This window comes from Pagrus pagrus, assembly GCF_965226575.1.
Source record: "Pagrus pagrus genome assembly, chromosome: 17".
NCBI lineage: Eukaryota > Metazoa > Chordata > Actinopteri > Spariformes > Sparidae > Pagrus > Pagrus pagrus.
In genome coordinates this window covers 2,056,562-2,071,924 of record NC_140201.1, presented here as the reverse complement: position 1 = coordinate 2,071,924, position 15,363 = coordinate 2,056,562, and the positions used below count along the sequence as shown (strand labels likewise).

Here is a 15,363-nt window from a genome sequence, read left to right as displayed (position 1 = left end):
CATTTGCTCATTTATTTGCTCAAACTTGGAGCTATATGTGATCATAATGATGATGAGAAAAGAAAACACATTAACTAAAGTTACAGCCTACACTGAGATTCGACCTCATACTAGCAGAAGGTTCTGCTTACTGCGGGAGCTGCTCTACCAGGGGAGCTATACATCAGTCATAACACACACCAACGTCTGGACATACGTGCTGCTGTCGTGTCTTCAACCTAAAAGCTGATCTTTATAAATTTTTTCGTTGAGTAAAAATCCTCTCTGAATTATGGAACTGATAAGAATCATTTCTTAAATGCTTATATGGACGTAGAAACTTCTGTAGGCTGTGCGTAATTGTTTCTGCCTCCACTTATTAGCCGTGGCTGCAGCGAGCGAGCAAGCGAAATTACAACCTCAGATGTCTTTAGGGTATCAGATATTATTATAGGCTATTCTTATATTTAAGCAACATCCAGTCAGGCCGTGATATAGGCTCACGGGGGCGGACTGGGACAATAATTCAGGTCGGCAATTTTACCAGTAAACAAATGTTCCTTAAAAAAACAACTAATGTCCATATTTTAGCTCTACTGTAAAACAAAGAAAGCACAAGTGATTATCCAAGGTCACCCAGATAATTGAGGTGTCCCACCGCTGTGAAACAATCAGTCTGAATCAATCTGATACGGTTTAGCAGTCCCCCTCTCCATTCACTCTACCTGTAGCCTAAAACAGCGCCACTCTCCATTGCAGCTACATTGTGGTCAAATGTGGAATTGTCCCAAAATCGTTTGAGCTGCAATTCAGTACTATGCTTCCACCTAGTGGCTACAGTTGTCACTGACATTTCACGCGTTGCGTGAATCTCGCTCCCCGCGAGTGAAATGGCCACTTTGAAGTAGTACCTACTGTAACAGTGTATGGATTGTGTAGGATTATGTCTTTGTCTTCATAAATAATGTTAACTTCCTCTTCTACACAGAGTGAAACAAGAAACAACCTGTGCTGACTAGCTTCAGTGTTCTTCCTAAAATGTCTCTTGAACAAAACTCTGATCGCAGGAAGAAAGTGATACGATGATGATAAAGATGAACACGCACCTGTTGTGTTATCTAACTGAGAAGAGCCTAAAACATGACATTACTAAATCATCAAGATATGACAGTTTGGGTTGAAAACTGAATTGCTCACAGCGTATGTAGATTCCAGCCAATATGAGAAGATACATCACTCCCAGAGTCACTGCAGGAGCTCTGAAACACCTTCTGACAGCTGCACGATTCTTTTCAGTGTTTGGTCCTACAGAGGAAAAATACATAGACAACATTTTCATCATGCTGGTATGAGGTTTGAAGTGGCCACTTTAAACTGTGGAGTATCTGCTGCTCATTGTCATTCCCTCTATAAGAATAATGACTGACGTTACACCAGATTAGAGCACCAAGACAGCTGATAATGACCCGTAGTCAGCGGTGACTGATGGTGAACTGATGGATGAATTGATCATTTTCACTCAGTATTTAATTTAAATATAGCCACATAAACATTTGAACTAACTTCCCTTTGTCCAATAGTCATCATTTAAGACTTACTGGCTTGTTGTGACCCAAGATCAGCGTGATGCTCTTCGTCCTCTAAGATCTCCACCTCCATCTCCTCTCCCTCTCCTCTGTTCTCTCTTCTGGTGAATCTCACATTGAAGCTGGAATCTGGTGCAGCAAGAATTTCTGCAGACATCTTTACAAACTGAAAACTTAACTGAAGCTGTTCCTGAAGGTTTAACTGTGTAGTTTATCTGTCTGTCTTTGAGTTGGACAGCCTCTAACACAGGAAGTGACACCAGGACAGACCACACCTAAACACATGAAAAGACACATTTCACTTAAAATGATTTCAAAATTAGACTTTAATGGTTTGCTCATTGGAATCAAGACACTCTTCAAATAAACAATATAAATATATTTGAAGCTGCAAACTAAAGCATTTTTTGTGTCTTTATTTCTCGACAGTGACTTTGAGGAAATAAAGTTTGTGTGTTCACATACACACATTTGTCCTGAGCTGCAGTCACTGTTGCAGAGACAGTTAATACACCCACTTACGTGTATGACACAGGAAATGTGATGCTATCGCACTGATATCTTTATGATTAGCTCTGCTACATGCACAACTTGTGATCCACGGAGAGATAACGGATGCAAACAGTGTGTAGGAGTGCAGATCAAAGATGCAAAATGAATGACCAATGTTAAATTGCATCTAGGTTTGATCCAGATATGAGACAGTTGAAATGAAGTTTAAATGGGGCCTTGGTTAAGATTAGAAAATGTCCTTATCATTGAATTATCATGTGAATTGGACAGAAGCACATGACACAGGCTAAAGAGGCAGAACATAAACCTTCAAGCATGTTTCAGTCTCCTGTAGAAGCTTCACACTGAAAATTAGCAGCTGGTGTATCAAAGAGGACTCACACAGAACTTGGCATTATTTTCACATATTGAACGCAGACAGATCGAACTGAATACAAACTTATGAATCAACTAAAGCAAAGTAAAGACAAGCTTTTATTGTGAAAATCCTGCAGGGCTGCAGAGTAAGTAATACACATGTAGTTGTGTTGGATCACTTCCAATCAGGTTACACAGCATGTAAGGCAGAGGATCAATATGTGTGTGATCCAGGTTATTTAGCATGTCACACACAATACATGTAAATGTGTCTGAGTTTACAGAGCTGATCTCAACACTACACACTTCTGTCATCATAGAATGAAATGAATCTATTTCTCACAGATCCAGTACTTATTATCATCATATTTACTTTGTATCCAATGTCCTTGTTGATTGCAGTATACTGTGTACCGCTCCCACGAAACAGATAAGAGTCCTGGTGCCCAAAACCTGTAGGACAAAATACAGTTTTCCTTTTAAACAGGGTAGAAATCTCTGATTATTTTCAGTTTGAAATAAGTTGTTGAATTTTACCTCAAATATTAATGTTTTCAATAATTATTATTAGTTTTACAATAACTTGTTTAATATGTGTCGTAATCTTGTCTTTCTGTTTACAGTAATTCATGTGATTAGCATTTGCAGGAATGAATCAGAAAAAGAAAGAGATTATAGATTCACTGATCTGAAACACAAAGATGGTTTCCCAATCATTGTGTCTCTTTTAACTCGATAATATTAATAATATTCACATTTATTTGACAGAGTTGAGAAGACGTTTTCTCTTTCAAACTAATGATCCTGGAGCACATACTGTAATATAAACTATAACTGTAGTGCTGGTTGATGAAGCAGCTCCACACCTCCTCACTAACAGACATTTAGAAAAAATTTGGGTTTTTTTCATATTTCAGTTTGAGGAAACACTTATTTTAAAGATAAGCGGTTACTTTGATGGAAATGTGAAAGAAATAAAATCTTTAAAATGTCTCACATTTCTGTCAGCGGTGATCCGTCCACCCACTTCCATTCATAACGGTATGTTCCTGTTGACCTTTCTGTCTTTAGACCAATCCAGGACTCTTCATTCATGTTGTTCAGGCCACTGACAAATTTCTGGTATTTAACAAGAGACAAAAATCATTTCTCTGTTCATCATTCAGTTTTTCTATTGTAGTAAAGAAATGTTGTTAAATATAAATAATTATTAAAACGTTTCATTGCAAACAAAACCAAGCTTTAAAATACACACAGTCTGAAATATGAAAATAATATTGACAGGAAACCAGGTCCAAATGACAGAGTCAAAGCAGGTTGAATTAGAGGCACTTTACTAACACACACTCATTGACAAACACACTCACATTTTCATCTTTGTTGTTTATGACCACCAGATCTGCTCCTTCGCTCTGACAGTCAGTTCTGCTCTGATCCCACGTGTTCATCTGATTGGATCTAAAGTAACAGCTGCATCCAAATCTCGTCCATCCCTCAGGACACCACTTCCCTTAATGTCAAACACGTGTTTTAAAGATAGATTTCATGTCATTCTGTGTCAAATTGTCTTCTTGATTTCTCTATTTAGTTTAAGATCTTTCTTGATCACCACTTTCCCTATTCAGGCTGTTTACTCTGTATTTTCACTAAGGATTTAATATCTCATTTGTGACTGTCTGAAATATCCACATAGCAAAAAATATCAACATGAAACAGTTATAATTGAAAGTTGAAGCACAGTCAAGTTATATTATATAAATTCACATTACAGTTGCTCATTTTAAATTTTTCTCACCTTCAATTTCATCCTTCAGCTTCTTTACCTCATCCTGTAACTGACTGATGTTGACTGTCATGTCTTGAGAACTACAACAATAGATAAACAGTGTGATAATGTGAAAGTCTTTAATCTAAGTATAAAGTGTAAAATTGGATCCTGTATATTTGATATTTCCTTATTTGTTTTGATGCTTTTTCTTACCTGGAACTGTTTCCTGCAGTTGGGTGTAGTTGTTGCTCATTTCGTTGTATCTGGTCTGCAGCTGGTCGTTTTCCAGAGTGAACAGAATATCTGGTGAGAACCAGAACAAACTGAGAAACACAAACAAATCATTGTGCTTTATACTAAAGACCAACTACCTTACTTCCTGTGCACAATGAAATATCACTGTCACTATTCCAAAGAGGAATTTAATTATTTGGTGTACTTGTCCTTTAACTTGTCTTGTTCAGTATGTGGAGGTGTCATAACAAGTGGATTATCGTTTTTTAAGTATGAACAAGAACCAGAGTAGATCAACAACATCCATTAATTGTGCTTAAATGAGGTTAAAAGAGTGTATTCTGAAAATGATTTCTAGTTATGTGGTATATGTTGCTGTTAAAGGACAGGTTCAGACTCACATGTCATGTGGACATTGAAAGAATGAACATTTCCTCCTCTCAGAACTGCCTTTGATCCTTCACAAGAAACACAGTCTTCTTCAGCCAAAGATGAGGCTTCACTTGTTACTCAAATTAAATGGCTTTGTGTTTTTAGTACAATAAAGCTTCTTTTTGTTTCCACAGAAAATGTTTCCTTCATATTAAATATTCAGCATCTGGTTAAACTTTGAAAATAAAGGCACCATAACTACTTGGGTAGGTTTAGGAAAAGGTCATGGTTCGGATTGAAAATGTTCTACTTCCTTTAAAGAGTCATCATTGGCTTTTAGCTTCACACAGGATTCAAACTTTGGTCTTCTGGGTGAATTTCAAACCCATCCAAACCCCAACCTCCTCCCTACGCAGACTTCCTGGCACTTTATAAGTCATCATCACCCTCTTCTCGTTCTGCACATTCATACATGCTGGTACCGCTCCCACCTAGACGAGGCAAACCGGGAAACTCGCTGCTGTCCTCTAGTGGACCTTTGGATCTATTACATGCTTTGGTGTGGGACTTTCCTAGCTAGGACACAGACCAGCATTGAACCAACATGCTACCAGGACCAAGATACACACTTGAGTTTTTAACTCAGACTGCTGAAGAATCATAATAGTGTCAGACAAATATTTAAAGCCCCCCTTCAGTCAAAACAGTGTTTATCTTCTACTTCTTGAAACAGCTGTTGCAGCTGGTGGTGGTGTTATTACAGCCAAACGGATGACTGCAGTTCAACTCACAACACTGGATATTTTTAAGGACACCAGAGACATTTCCATCTGTTCTTCTGAAGACAAAACAGGGTGTTTCTTAAGGAGAGCTGCAGACATTTCCAGTTGTTTTTGTGAAGACCAAAACCAGCTTTAAGCCGAACTGTGATATTTTCCTAACCGTAACCAAGTGGTTTTTGTGCCTCAGTTATAAACTATTAAGAGAGAAATAGAAAATTTAACCTAAACAAACGTAAAGTTGCAACATAAAGAAACATCCAGATTTAACTGATCTGTGGTTTTGCAGAAACATTAACTGTTAAGTCAGGGCTGATAATGATGTTAAAAGTCGTTTAAAAACCATGAGACATACCAGCAACGTGAATGAAAAGTTGTAATGTAAATAAATAACAAGTAACTTAAACTCACAGACTACAGTCGAAAGTACAATATTTACCTCTGTGATGGAGTAGAAGTACTCCAAGTACAAACTGCATTCAGGGCCGGTAAAAAATGAGTTTGGACCAGTAGATTCTCAACAGACTCACCAGACTGGGCCAGTGGCAAGAAACATTATTGTTGGTCCCTGGTTAAGATTTCTGTACATCCTCAGAGAAATGCTCACCTAACAGTGTATGGATTGTGTAGGATTATGTCTTTGTCTTCATAAATAATGTTAACTTCCTCTTCTACACAGAGTGAAACAAGAAACAACCTGTGCTGACTAGCTTCAGTGTTCTTCCTAAAATGTCTCTTGGACAAAACTCTGATCGCAGGAAGAAAGTGATACGATGATGATAAAGATGAACACGCACCTGTTGTGTTATCTAACTGAGAGGAGCCTAAAACATGACATTACTAAATCATCAAGATGTGACAGTTTGGGTTAAAAACTGAATTGCTCACAGCGTATGTAGATTCCAGCCAATATGAGAAGATCATTGTCATTCCCTCTATAAGAATAATGACTGACGTTACACCAGATTAGAGCACCAAGACAGCTGATAATGACCCGTAGTCAGCGGTGACTGATGGTGAACTGATGGATGAATTGATCATTTTCACTCAGTATTTAATTTAAATATAGCCACTTAAACATTTGAACTAACTTCCCTTTGTCCAATAGTCATCATTTAAGACTTACTGGCTTGTTGTGGCCCAAGATCAGCGTGATGCTCTTCATCCTCTAACATTTCCACCTCCATCTCCTCTCCCTCTCCTCTGTTCTCTCTTCTGGTGAATCTCACATTGAAGCTGGAATCTGGTGCAGCAAGAATTTCTGCAGACATCTTTACAAACTGAAAACTTAACTGAAGCTGTTCTTGAAGGTTTCACTGTGTAGTTTATCTGTCTGTCTTTGAGTTGGACAGCCTCTAACACAGGAAGTGACACCAGGACAGACCACACCTAAACACATGAAAAGACGCACTTCACTTAAAATGGTTTCAAAATTAGACTTTTAATGGTTTGCTCATTGGAATCAAGACACTCTTCAAATAAACAATATAAATATATTTGAGCTGCTGTCACTGTTGCAGTTTTCTCACACATATGAATATGACACAGGAAATGTGATGCTACCGGACTGTTGTTTTTTTTAATTAGCTCTGCTACATGCACAGCTTGTGACCCACGGAGAGATAACAGATGCAAACAGTGTGTAGGAGTGCAGATCAAAGATCCAAAATGAATGACCAATGTTAAATTGCATCTAGGTTTGATCCAGATATGAGACAGATAAAATGAAGTTTAAATGTGGCCTTGGTTAAGATTAGAAAATGTCCTTATCATTGAATTATCATGTGAATTGGACAGAAGCACATTTCACAGGCTAAAGAGGCAGAACATAAACCTTCAAGCATGTTTCAGTCTCCTGTAGAAGCTTCACACTGAAAATTAGCAGCTGGTGTATCAAAGAGGACTCAGACAAAACTTGGCATTATTTTCACATATTGAACGCAGACAGATTGAACTGAATACAAACTTATGAATCAACTAAAGCAAAGTAAAGACAAGCTTTTATTGTGAAAATCCTGCAGGGCTGCAGAGTAAGTAATACACATGTAGTTGTGTTGGATCACTTCCAATCAGGTTATACAGCATGTAAGGCAGAGGAACAATGTGTGTGTGATCCAGGTTATTTAGCATGTCACACACAATACATGTAAAGAGCTGATCTCAACACTACACACTTCTGTCATCATAGAATGCAAGAAATCTTTTTCTCACAGATAGAGTGCTTAGTATTTTCATAATAGCTGTGTCTCCATTGTCCTTGTTTATTCCAGTGTGCTGCGTACTGGTCCCCTAAAGCAGCTTCTAGTCCTGATGTCCAGAAGCTGTAGCACAAAGAAAATGTTTAGCTTTTAAACAGGGAAGAAACTTCTGATTATTTTCAATTTGAAATAAGTTGTTGAATTTTACCTCAAATATTAATGTTTTTGATAGTTTTACAATAACTTGTTTAATATGTGTCGTGATCTTTTCTCTCTGTTTACAGTAATTCATGTGATTAGCATTTGCAGGAATGAATCAGAAAAAGAAAGAGATTATAGATTCACTGATCTGAAACACAAAGATGGTTTCCCAATCATTGTGTCTCTTTAAGTTGATAATATTAATAATATTCACAGTTATTTAACAGAGTTGAGAAGACGTTTTCTCTTTCTCTCTTTTCAAACATACTGTAATATAAACTATAACTGTAGTGCTGGTTGATGAAGCAGCTCCACACCTCCTCACTAACAGAAATTTATAAAAACTTTTTTTTTTTTTTTCATTTTTCAGTTTGAGAAAACACTTATCTTAAAGATAAGCAGTTACTTTGATGGAAATGTGAAAGAAATAAAAACTGTCTCACATTTCTGTCAGCGGTGATCCGTCCACCCACTTCCATTCAAAACGTCTTTCTCCTGTTGACGCTGTCTTTAGACCAATCCAGGACTCTTCGTTCATGTTGTTCAGGTCACTGACAAATTTCTGGTATTTAACAAGAGACAAAAATCATTTCTCTGTTCATCATTCAGTTTTTCTATTCTAGTAAAGACATGTTGTTAAATATAAATAATTATTAAAACGTTTCATTGCAAACAAAACAACAAAACCAAGCTTTAAAATACACACAGTCTGAAATATGAAAATAATATTGACAGGAAACCAGGTCCAAATGAAAGAGTCAAAGCAGGTTGACTTAGAGGCACTTTACTAACACACACTCATTGACAAACACACTCACATGTTCATCTTTGTTGTTTATGACCACCAGATCTGCTCCTTTGCTCTGACAGTCAGTTCTGCTCTGAGGCCACGTGTTCATCTGATTGGATCTAAAGTAACAGCTGCATCCAAATCTCGTCCATCCGTCAGGACACCTCATCCCTTAATGTCAAACACGTGTTTTAAAGATAGATTTCATGTCATTCTCTGACAAATTGACTTCTTGTCTTCTCTATTTAGTGTAAGATCTTTCTTGATCACCACTTTCCCTATTCAGACTGTTTACTCTGTATTTTCACTCAGGATTTAATATCTCATTTGTATGGGGTTATTTTTGTCTCATATATATTTGTAAACGCACAGAGGGTGATCTACAAATATTCCTTGGTTTGCACACGTGTTTTGCTATCCACAAATAAAAATTTCTAATTTGTAACTTGTATTTTGGTTTTTACAAATACATGTGCGTCTGTAAATAAAATGTGTATTTGTAAATACATAATTTTCCATTTGTGAAACGGAAAATTCTGCTTGTGAAGTGTGATTCAGCGTTTGTGGATCACCAGCTACACACACGCATCTCTTTCCTCGATGACGTATTTCTGAGACGTTCCTGTCGAGATTTCACACAGATCCACAAACAAATAGGTCGTGATTCACAAATGGCCCGCCCTCCTCACCACTAGGTGGCAGTGTTTTCAAGTAGCTGAATGGTTTAACTAAAGTCTATGGGCAAAACAATACAGCCTGCTGCCTGCCCGCTAGCTTATGACAAGCTAAGGAGCCTGCTGGTGCCAGGAATCCTAGAAGAAGAAGACAAACTAAACACTGCATGACAAATGGGATTTTCGGGCCCGTAAACGGCCGGAAATCTCCCTAATTATCGGCAGTTAACGACAATTTACAGTCTGTGAACGTGGCGATGTCTGTGCCTAAAATTGTCGGAAACAAACCATGACGTATATGGTGCTCGCGGAGGTGCGAACGGCTCTAATTGGCATATGAATAGCAGCGAAACCACGCCTGGCCAGAGGATGTGTGGCCTGGCTTAAATTTCTTCACTCAGTATTGGATGAAACCACTACTTTTAAACACGAAAAAATGGCTGGCAGATCTGTCACTATTGGTCACCCTGGGTCATTATAAGTGTAAACCCCACATACACACACATATATATATATATATATATTTTATGTATGTATGTATATGATATGCTATAGACTACACTATTATTACCATCAAGGACGTCAATGAATTTATTGAGGAAAGGAACATTTCAAAGACAGAGCTTTATTAGCAGAAACACAAACACACAACTATGTACAATTCTGCCCACATAACAAACGGGAAGCTCAGGAGAAGGCCTATCCTACAGCACCGTTAGGTGTCTAGATAGATAGATAGATACTTTACAAGTGTCCAGTAGCATACAAACTACAAGACATACATTACAAATTAACAGTAGCTACAGCAAACAGTAAACAGTGCAAACGGAGTGGAGTGGAGGTGAAACAGTGCAGTCTGCCGCCTCGGAGCTGGAGGTAACTGGCAGCTTTCTGTCCGAATCTGGTCCATTTTGCAGACGTCTGTGGTGCGTTCACGTTGCCCTGTACTTGGGAATTGCCTCTAATCTCGACTGCAGCGAGGCACAGAGCTCGGTCTTACTGTCTTACAGGCAGCTGGAAAACAATTAAAGGAGAGTGGTATTAACAAAAAACGTAAGTCACAGTAAAATTAAACAAGGAAGGAACAGGAACAAAACAGTAAAAGTTACTTACACACAATGGTGTCATCATAAGCGTCATGTAAATCTGGACTTGCGGACATAGCTCCAAGATAATAGGAGCTTACGGCCTCGTTATGAGACGAGGTTAGTCTGTGAAAACAAAATCAACGGTTAGAATTAGGCTGCTCGTGGGTCCGACTGCATCGGGTCCGAGCTTCAAAAACTGGAGATCGAACCGGGTCGAGTCTTTGAGAAATCTGGCATGCATGACGCATTTTAAAAACTGCTCAAACGGGCTTTGAGTGGTTTTGTTCATTCACAAGAACTTGCAGAAAATAGCAACAGACTCGGCCTCCAATTGAGAACGGTTTTTATTTCAAGGCTAACGTTACTTAGCCTGTAGCCAAAGCCAGACCGGCCAGAGACCGCGGCGTCTGTATACTCGGCTAACCAAACGGGCACAGTCACGGCATTATTGTTTTCATTTTATTTTCACGGTATAGGTCTTAATGTAGGTAGGGCAAGGAAAATCATTTGTAGGCTACTTACAGAGGATGGTGGCTGTTCTCCTCCTTCAGCCATGGTTTTTCAGCGAAGTGAAAGTCCACTTAAGCACTATGCAAACCGGTAAATGCATAGAACAACACTGCCACCTAGTGGTGAGGAGGGCGGGCCATTTGTGAATCACGACCTATTTGTTTGTGGATCTGTGTGAAATCTCGACAGGAACGTCTCAGAAATACGTCATCGAGGAAAGAGATGCGTGTGTGTAGCTGGTGATCCACAAATGCTGAATCACACTTCACAAGCAGAATTTTCCGTTTTTGCAAATGTCCTTTTTTTACGAAAGAAAACAATTATATTTACAAATACACATTTATTTGTAAAAACCAACACACAAGTTACAAATCCTAACTTTGTGTTTGTGGAAGGAATAATTACATGCATAGAACTACACTGCCACCTAGTGGTGAGGAGGGCGGGCCATTTGTGAATCACGACCTATTTGTTTGTGGATCTGTGTGAAATCTCGACAGGAACGTCTCAGAAATACGTCATTGAGGAAAGAGATGCGTGTGTGCGATTGGTGATCCACAAATGATGAATCACACTTCACAAGCAGAATTTTCTGTTTCACAAATGGAAAATTATATATTTACAAATACACATTTTATTTACAAATGCACATGTATTTGTAAAAACCAAAATACAAGTTACAAATTAGAAATTTTTATTTGTGGATAGCAAAACACGTGTGCAAACCAAGGAATATTTGTAGATCACCCTCTGTGCGTTTACAAATATATATGAGACAAAAATAACCCCATACATTTGTGACTGTCTGAAATATCCACATAGCAAAAAATGTCAACATGAAACAGTTATAATTAAAAGTTGAAGCACAGTCAAGTTATATCATGTAAATAGACATTACAGTTGCTCATTTTCAATTTTTCTCACCTTCAATTTTGCTAAAGCAAACATTTTTAAGCTTAGTCTAAATTTTCGATCCTTCGGTTTTGTATTTGCTAATTTATTTATTTTTTTAATTAAATATATTTTACCTGGAACTGTTTCTTGGAGTTGGGTGTAGTTGTTGCTCAGTATGTCGTAGCTGTTCTGCAGCTGGTCTTTTTTCAAAGTGACCAAAATAACTGGTGAGAACCAGAACAAAGTAAGAAACAGACCAACAACACAATCTTTCTGTTGTATACTAATGGTCAGTAGAGGCATGGAAGTTTCTCAATTATAAGATGCATCGCAATGTGGACGTGGAAGATTCTGCATCAATGCAGAGACAGAGCATATGGGAGTCTGCAGCTTATGTTGTTTGTTGATTGTCTGGCCTCAGCTGGACAAAGAAGTTACGTTGCAACATTGCTTCCATGCTTTGAATCGTGTGCTGACATTAGGCTGGCGTTACTCGTGTAGGAGGTATGTCGGAGCGAGGCAGAGATCATCTGCGAGTGATACAAAATCTCACCTACTACATCTCGGGGCATATGTCAGATTTTAGGAACTTGCTTTGAAGCACAAACTGGATGAGACTTCTGCCTCACAACCATTTCTAATCACTTTAGCCATTTTCACCTAAAGCTAATGACTGCAGACATAAATAATAACTGTTACAGCCCAGCTAATCAGCCAAGATCATCCGAGATTTCGTCATATCCCTAGATTATAATAACAAATAACTTACAGAATACATGTGGCATGTCCGTAACTTGTTGCATTGATGAAAAATATATAATCAAACAGGATCATAGACATGCAGCAATGGTACCAGTTTTTCTAAATGTGTTCCTTGTGGGATGTATTTTATCTTACGATAGCTGGATAGGAGGATGATTGCAGTCAGCATCAGAAAGCACAGCACTCCAAGACAGAAAACAGCAGCAATGAACAGCTTTCTTTGGACGGCTGGAGGTTGTTTCTCATTGTGCGGTCCTGAAGTGACAAAACACACAGAGTGTGTCATTCCCCTCTGCTACAGAGATGTTTTACTCTGTGGATTCACTGCTTTGATCTGTGCACAACTGTGAACAAGTTGTTTTAAAAGTCTTAACATTAGACAGATTTAAAAAATATCACTTAAACACTGTTGTATGAAACAAAATATGAGCTCATCTTAAATGTTGAGTTGTAATGAATTGTTGAATTGCTTCAACAGAAAGCTGTGTTACAGCTGTGCATCACCTCTTCAGCCTCTCTCACCCTCGACTCTGTACTGATAATAATATTCAACAGATCTTGTCTGTCACTTTACTTCTTCCTGTCGTGTCATTTCTGTTACTACCCTGTTGTAAAGCCGTCTTTACTGGAGATGTTACTTCCCCAGATCTGAGAAATGCAGAGGTGGGAATTGTGGAGTCATCAAGTCATCTCCATGCCATGTATTTGTTCTGTTCATGCACTAAACTAGCTGAGTCCAATCAGCACAGCTCTTCAGCCAGGAAGGTGAGCTAATTAGTGAATGCACCTGGTTCAGTGACTGAGCAGAACAAATTCATGGCATGGAGATGACTTGATGACTCCACAATTCCCACCTCTGGAGAAATGATGCCTGATTGTAAAATGTTAGTACGACCAATAGATATGATGCCAGAAAGCCCTTGAATATTAGATAAATGTTGTGTCTAAAAGGAAACAAACTTTCTTGAAATTTGAGCTAAGGTGGGACCGAATAACTTGAACAGAACTATTGATTTGTCATAGTTTCTCACTTACCTCCGTCATGTGACTGAAAATGATTTATTCCAATATCGTCTGCACTCTCATAGATTTCCACCTCATTTTCCTGCCACTCCTCTCTGTCTCCCTCCTCCTTTCTGGTGTATCTGACCTTCTTGGATAAATCCGGTTTGGCATAAATATCTGTGGACATCTTGAGAGGACTGACACCATTAAAGAGTAGCTGCACTTCACTTACTGCACTGTGCTGATCTGTTACTATGCTGCTGTACGTGTATAATATGCAGCACTAACTATGGTAGATAAGTGCAATAACGTAGTAACTGTACTGAAGCTGCTGGCAGTGTGTCTTGGTCTGACGTCCGTCTGGTGTCGGTCGAAAACATTCAGGAAGTAACAACATGCAATCACACATACACACCCTTTAATTCACTTGACTCTTTATGAAACATGGTGGATTTTATAACAGCTAGACGACAGAACTGTCTCATCTTTAGATTTATGAAAACATTCAGATAAACTATGAATACACACAAAATAATTCTGTTGTTTCTTTGTTTGAACAATAGAGTTTGGAGATACAAGGTTTCAGGCTTTTTGATGAATCTGCTGACACTTATTCACACATTGTGAATAAGTTGTGAATTCACACATTGTGAATAAGTGTTGTGCTTCACACACACACACACACACACACACACACACACACAAACGCTCTCTCTCTCTTTCTTCTTCCGTCCAAAACAGGAACTGTTGCTTTCTCAGTTATTTTTATTTTTAAGTGTTGGCTTATAGAGAAACTAAAACAGTTTAATGAAGTGAAGGTTTTATAATCCATCAATCAATGTGGACATTGAAATGCAGTATTACACCATCTGTCAATCCACCATTTAACAATACAAACTCGCCCTGCTGTTGGGCAGATTGCCTTGAAAATGATTGTGGTGAAACCCTCCAGTACTGCCACCATCAGGCCAAATCTGCCAATGACACAAATACCAACAAACACAAAAATGTAAAAGTACCTTTGATGCACCTCAGTGGATGAAACTGTTTTATTCTGGACACTCTTTGACCTTTATTTATTATGTCATTTTGTATAGTCATGAACACTTTTGCCTTTTTGTACTTTTACATTTTGCACTTCTAAGTAAGAGCCGTGACCTCGTAACGTTTTTCTCTGAGCGCCAGCATCTTTTTTAACTTTCTAATGAGGAGCGAGCGTAGAGAAAAGGCTCTGCTCCTATCGTCTATTTTCAGAGCACTTCCCCTTTTCTCTGTGGCCACTGCGAGCACACACACAGAAATATCTCTCTTGTTCAGGCAACCAATCATATGTTAGATCAGGCGGGACTCGTCACCCTGGTAACCAAGAAAATGGAGGAGAAGCTGGTTCAGTCGTGTCACTCTATCCTGAGCTTTATCAGACAGAAACTATCAGAACAGAGATAGAAAAGTCCATTTGTGGACTGAGTGTCTCTGGTGAGTATCGTGCTTTTAGACCTACGAGTTGTAAGCTTGTTATCAGCGCTGTCGTCAGCCCTCTGTCACCTTAACTTAAACACGTTAATCAGAACCAACGTGCAGCTGTTTTTTCCTCTTCGCACAAGAGTCCCAACCCAAGCGCTTTTCTGCCCCCAAAAATGCCATGTGGACAGA

The 15,363-nt window shown here is 38.6% G+C and overlaps 2 protein-coding genes across 6 annotated transcripts in view; one reads left to right on the top strand and one right to left on the bottom strand.

The window, feature by feature from the left end:
- Positions 1 to 15,363, top strand: part of col14a1b (collagen, type XIV, alpha 1b) — a 166,030-nt gene that overhangs the window by 130,463 nt on the left and 20,204 nt on the right. The gene's annotated exons all lie outside the window — the stretch shown is intronic.
- Positions 1,807 to 14,017, bottom strand: LOC311273146 (uncharacterized protein; the record flags this gene model as incomplete). The annotated part of the gene is made up of 8 exons (XM_084380046.1): positions 13,741 to 14,017; positions 12,841 to 12,960; positions 12,078 to 12,167; positions 4,417 to 4,506; positions 4,231 to 4,293; positions 3,803 to 3,945; positions 3,433 to 3,554; positions 1,807 to 1,840 (listed from the first exon to the last, which is right to left on the bottom strand). Exons 1-8 carry the CDS (start codon positions 13,895 to 13,897, stop codon positions 1,807 to 1,809), a joined length of 819 nt encoding a protein of 272 aa, XP_084236172.1. The 5' UTR covers positions 13,898 to 14,017.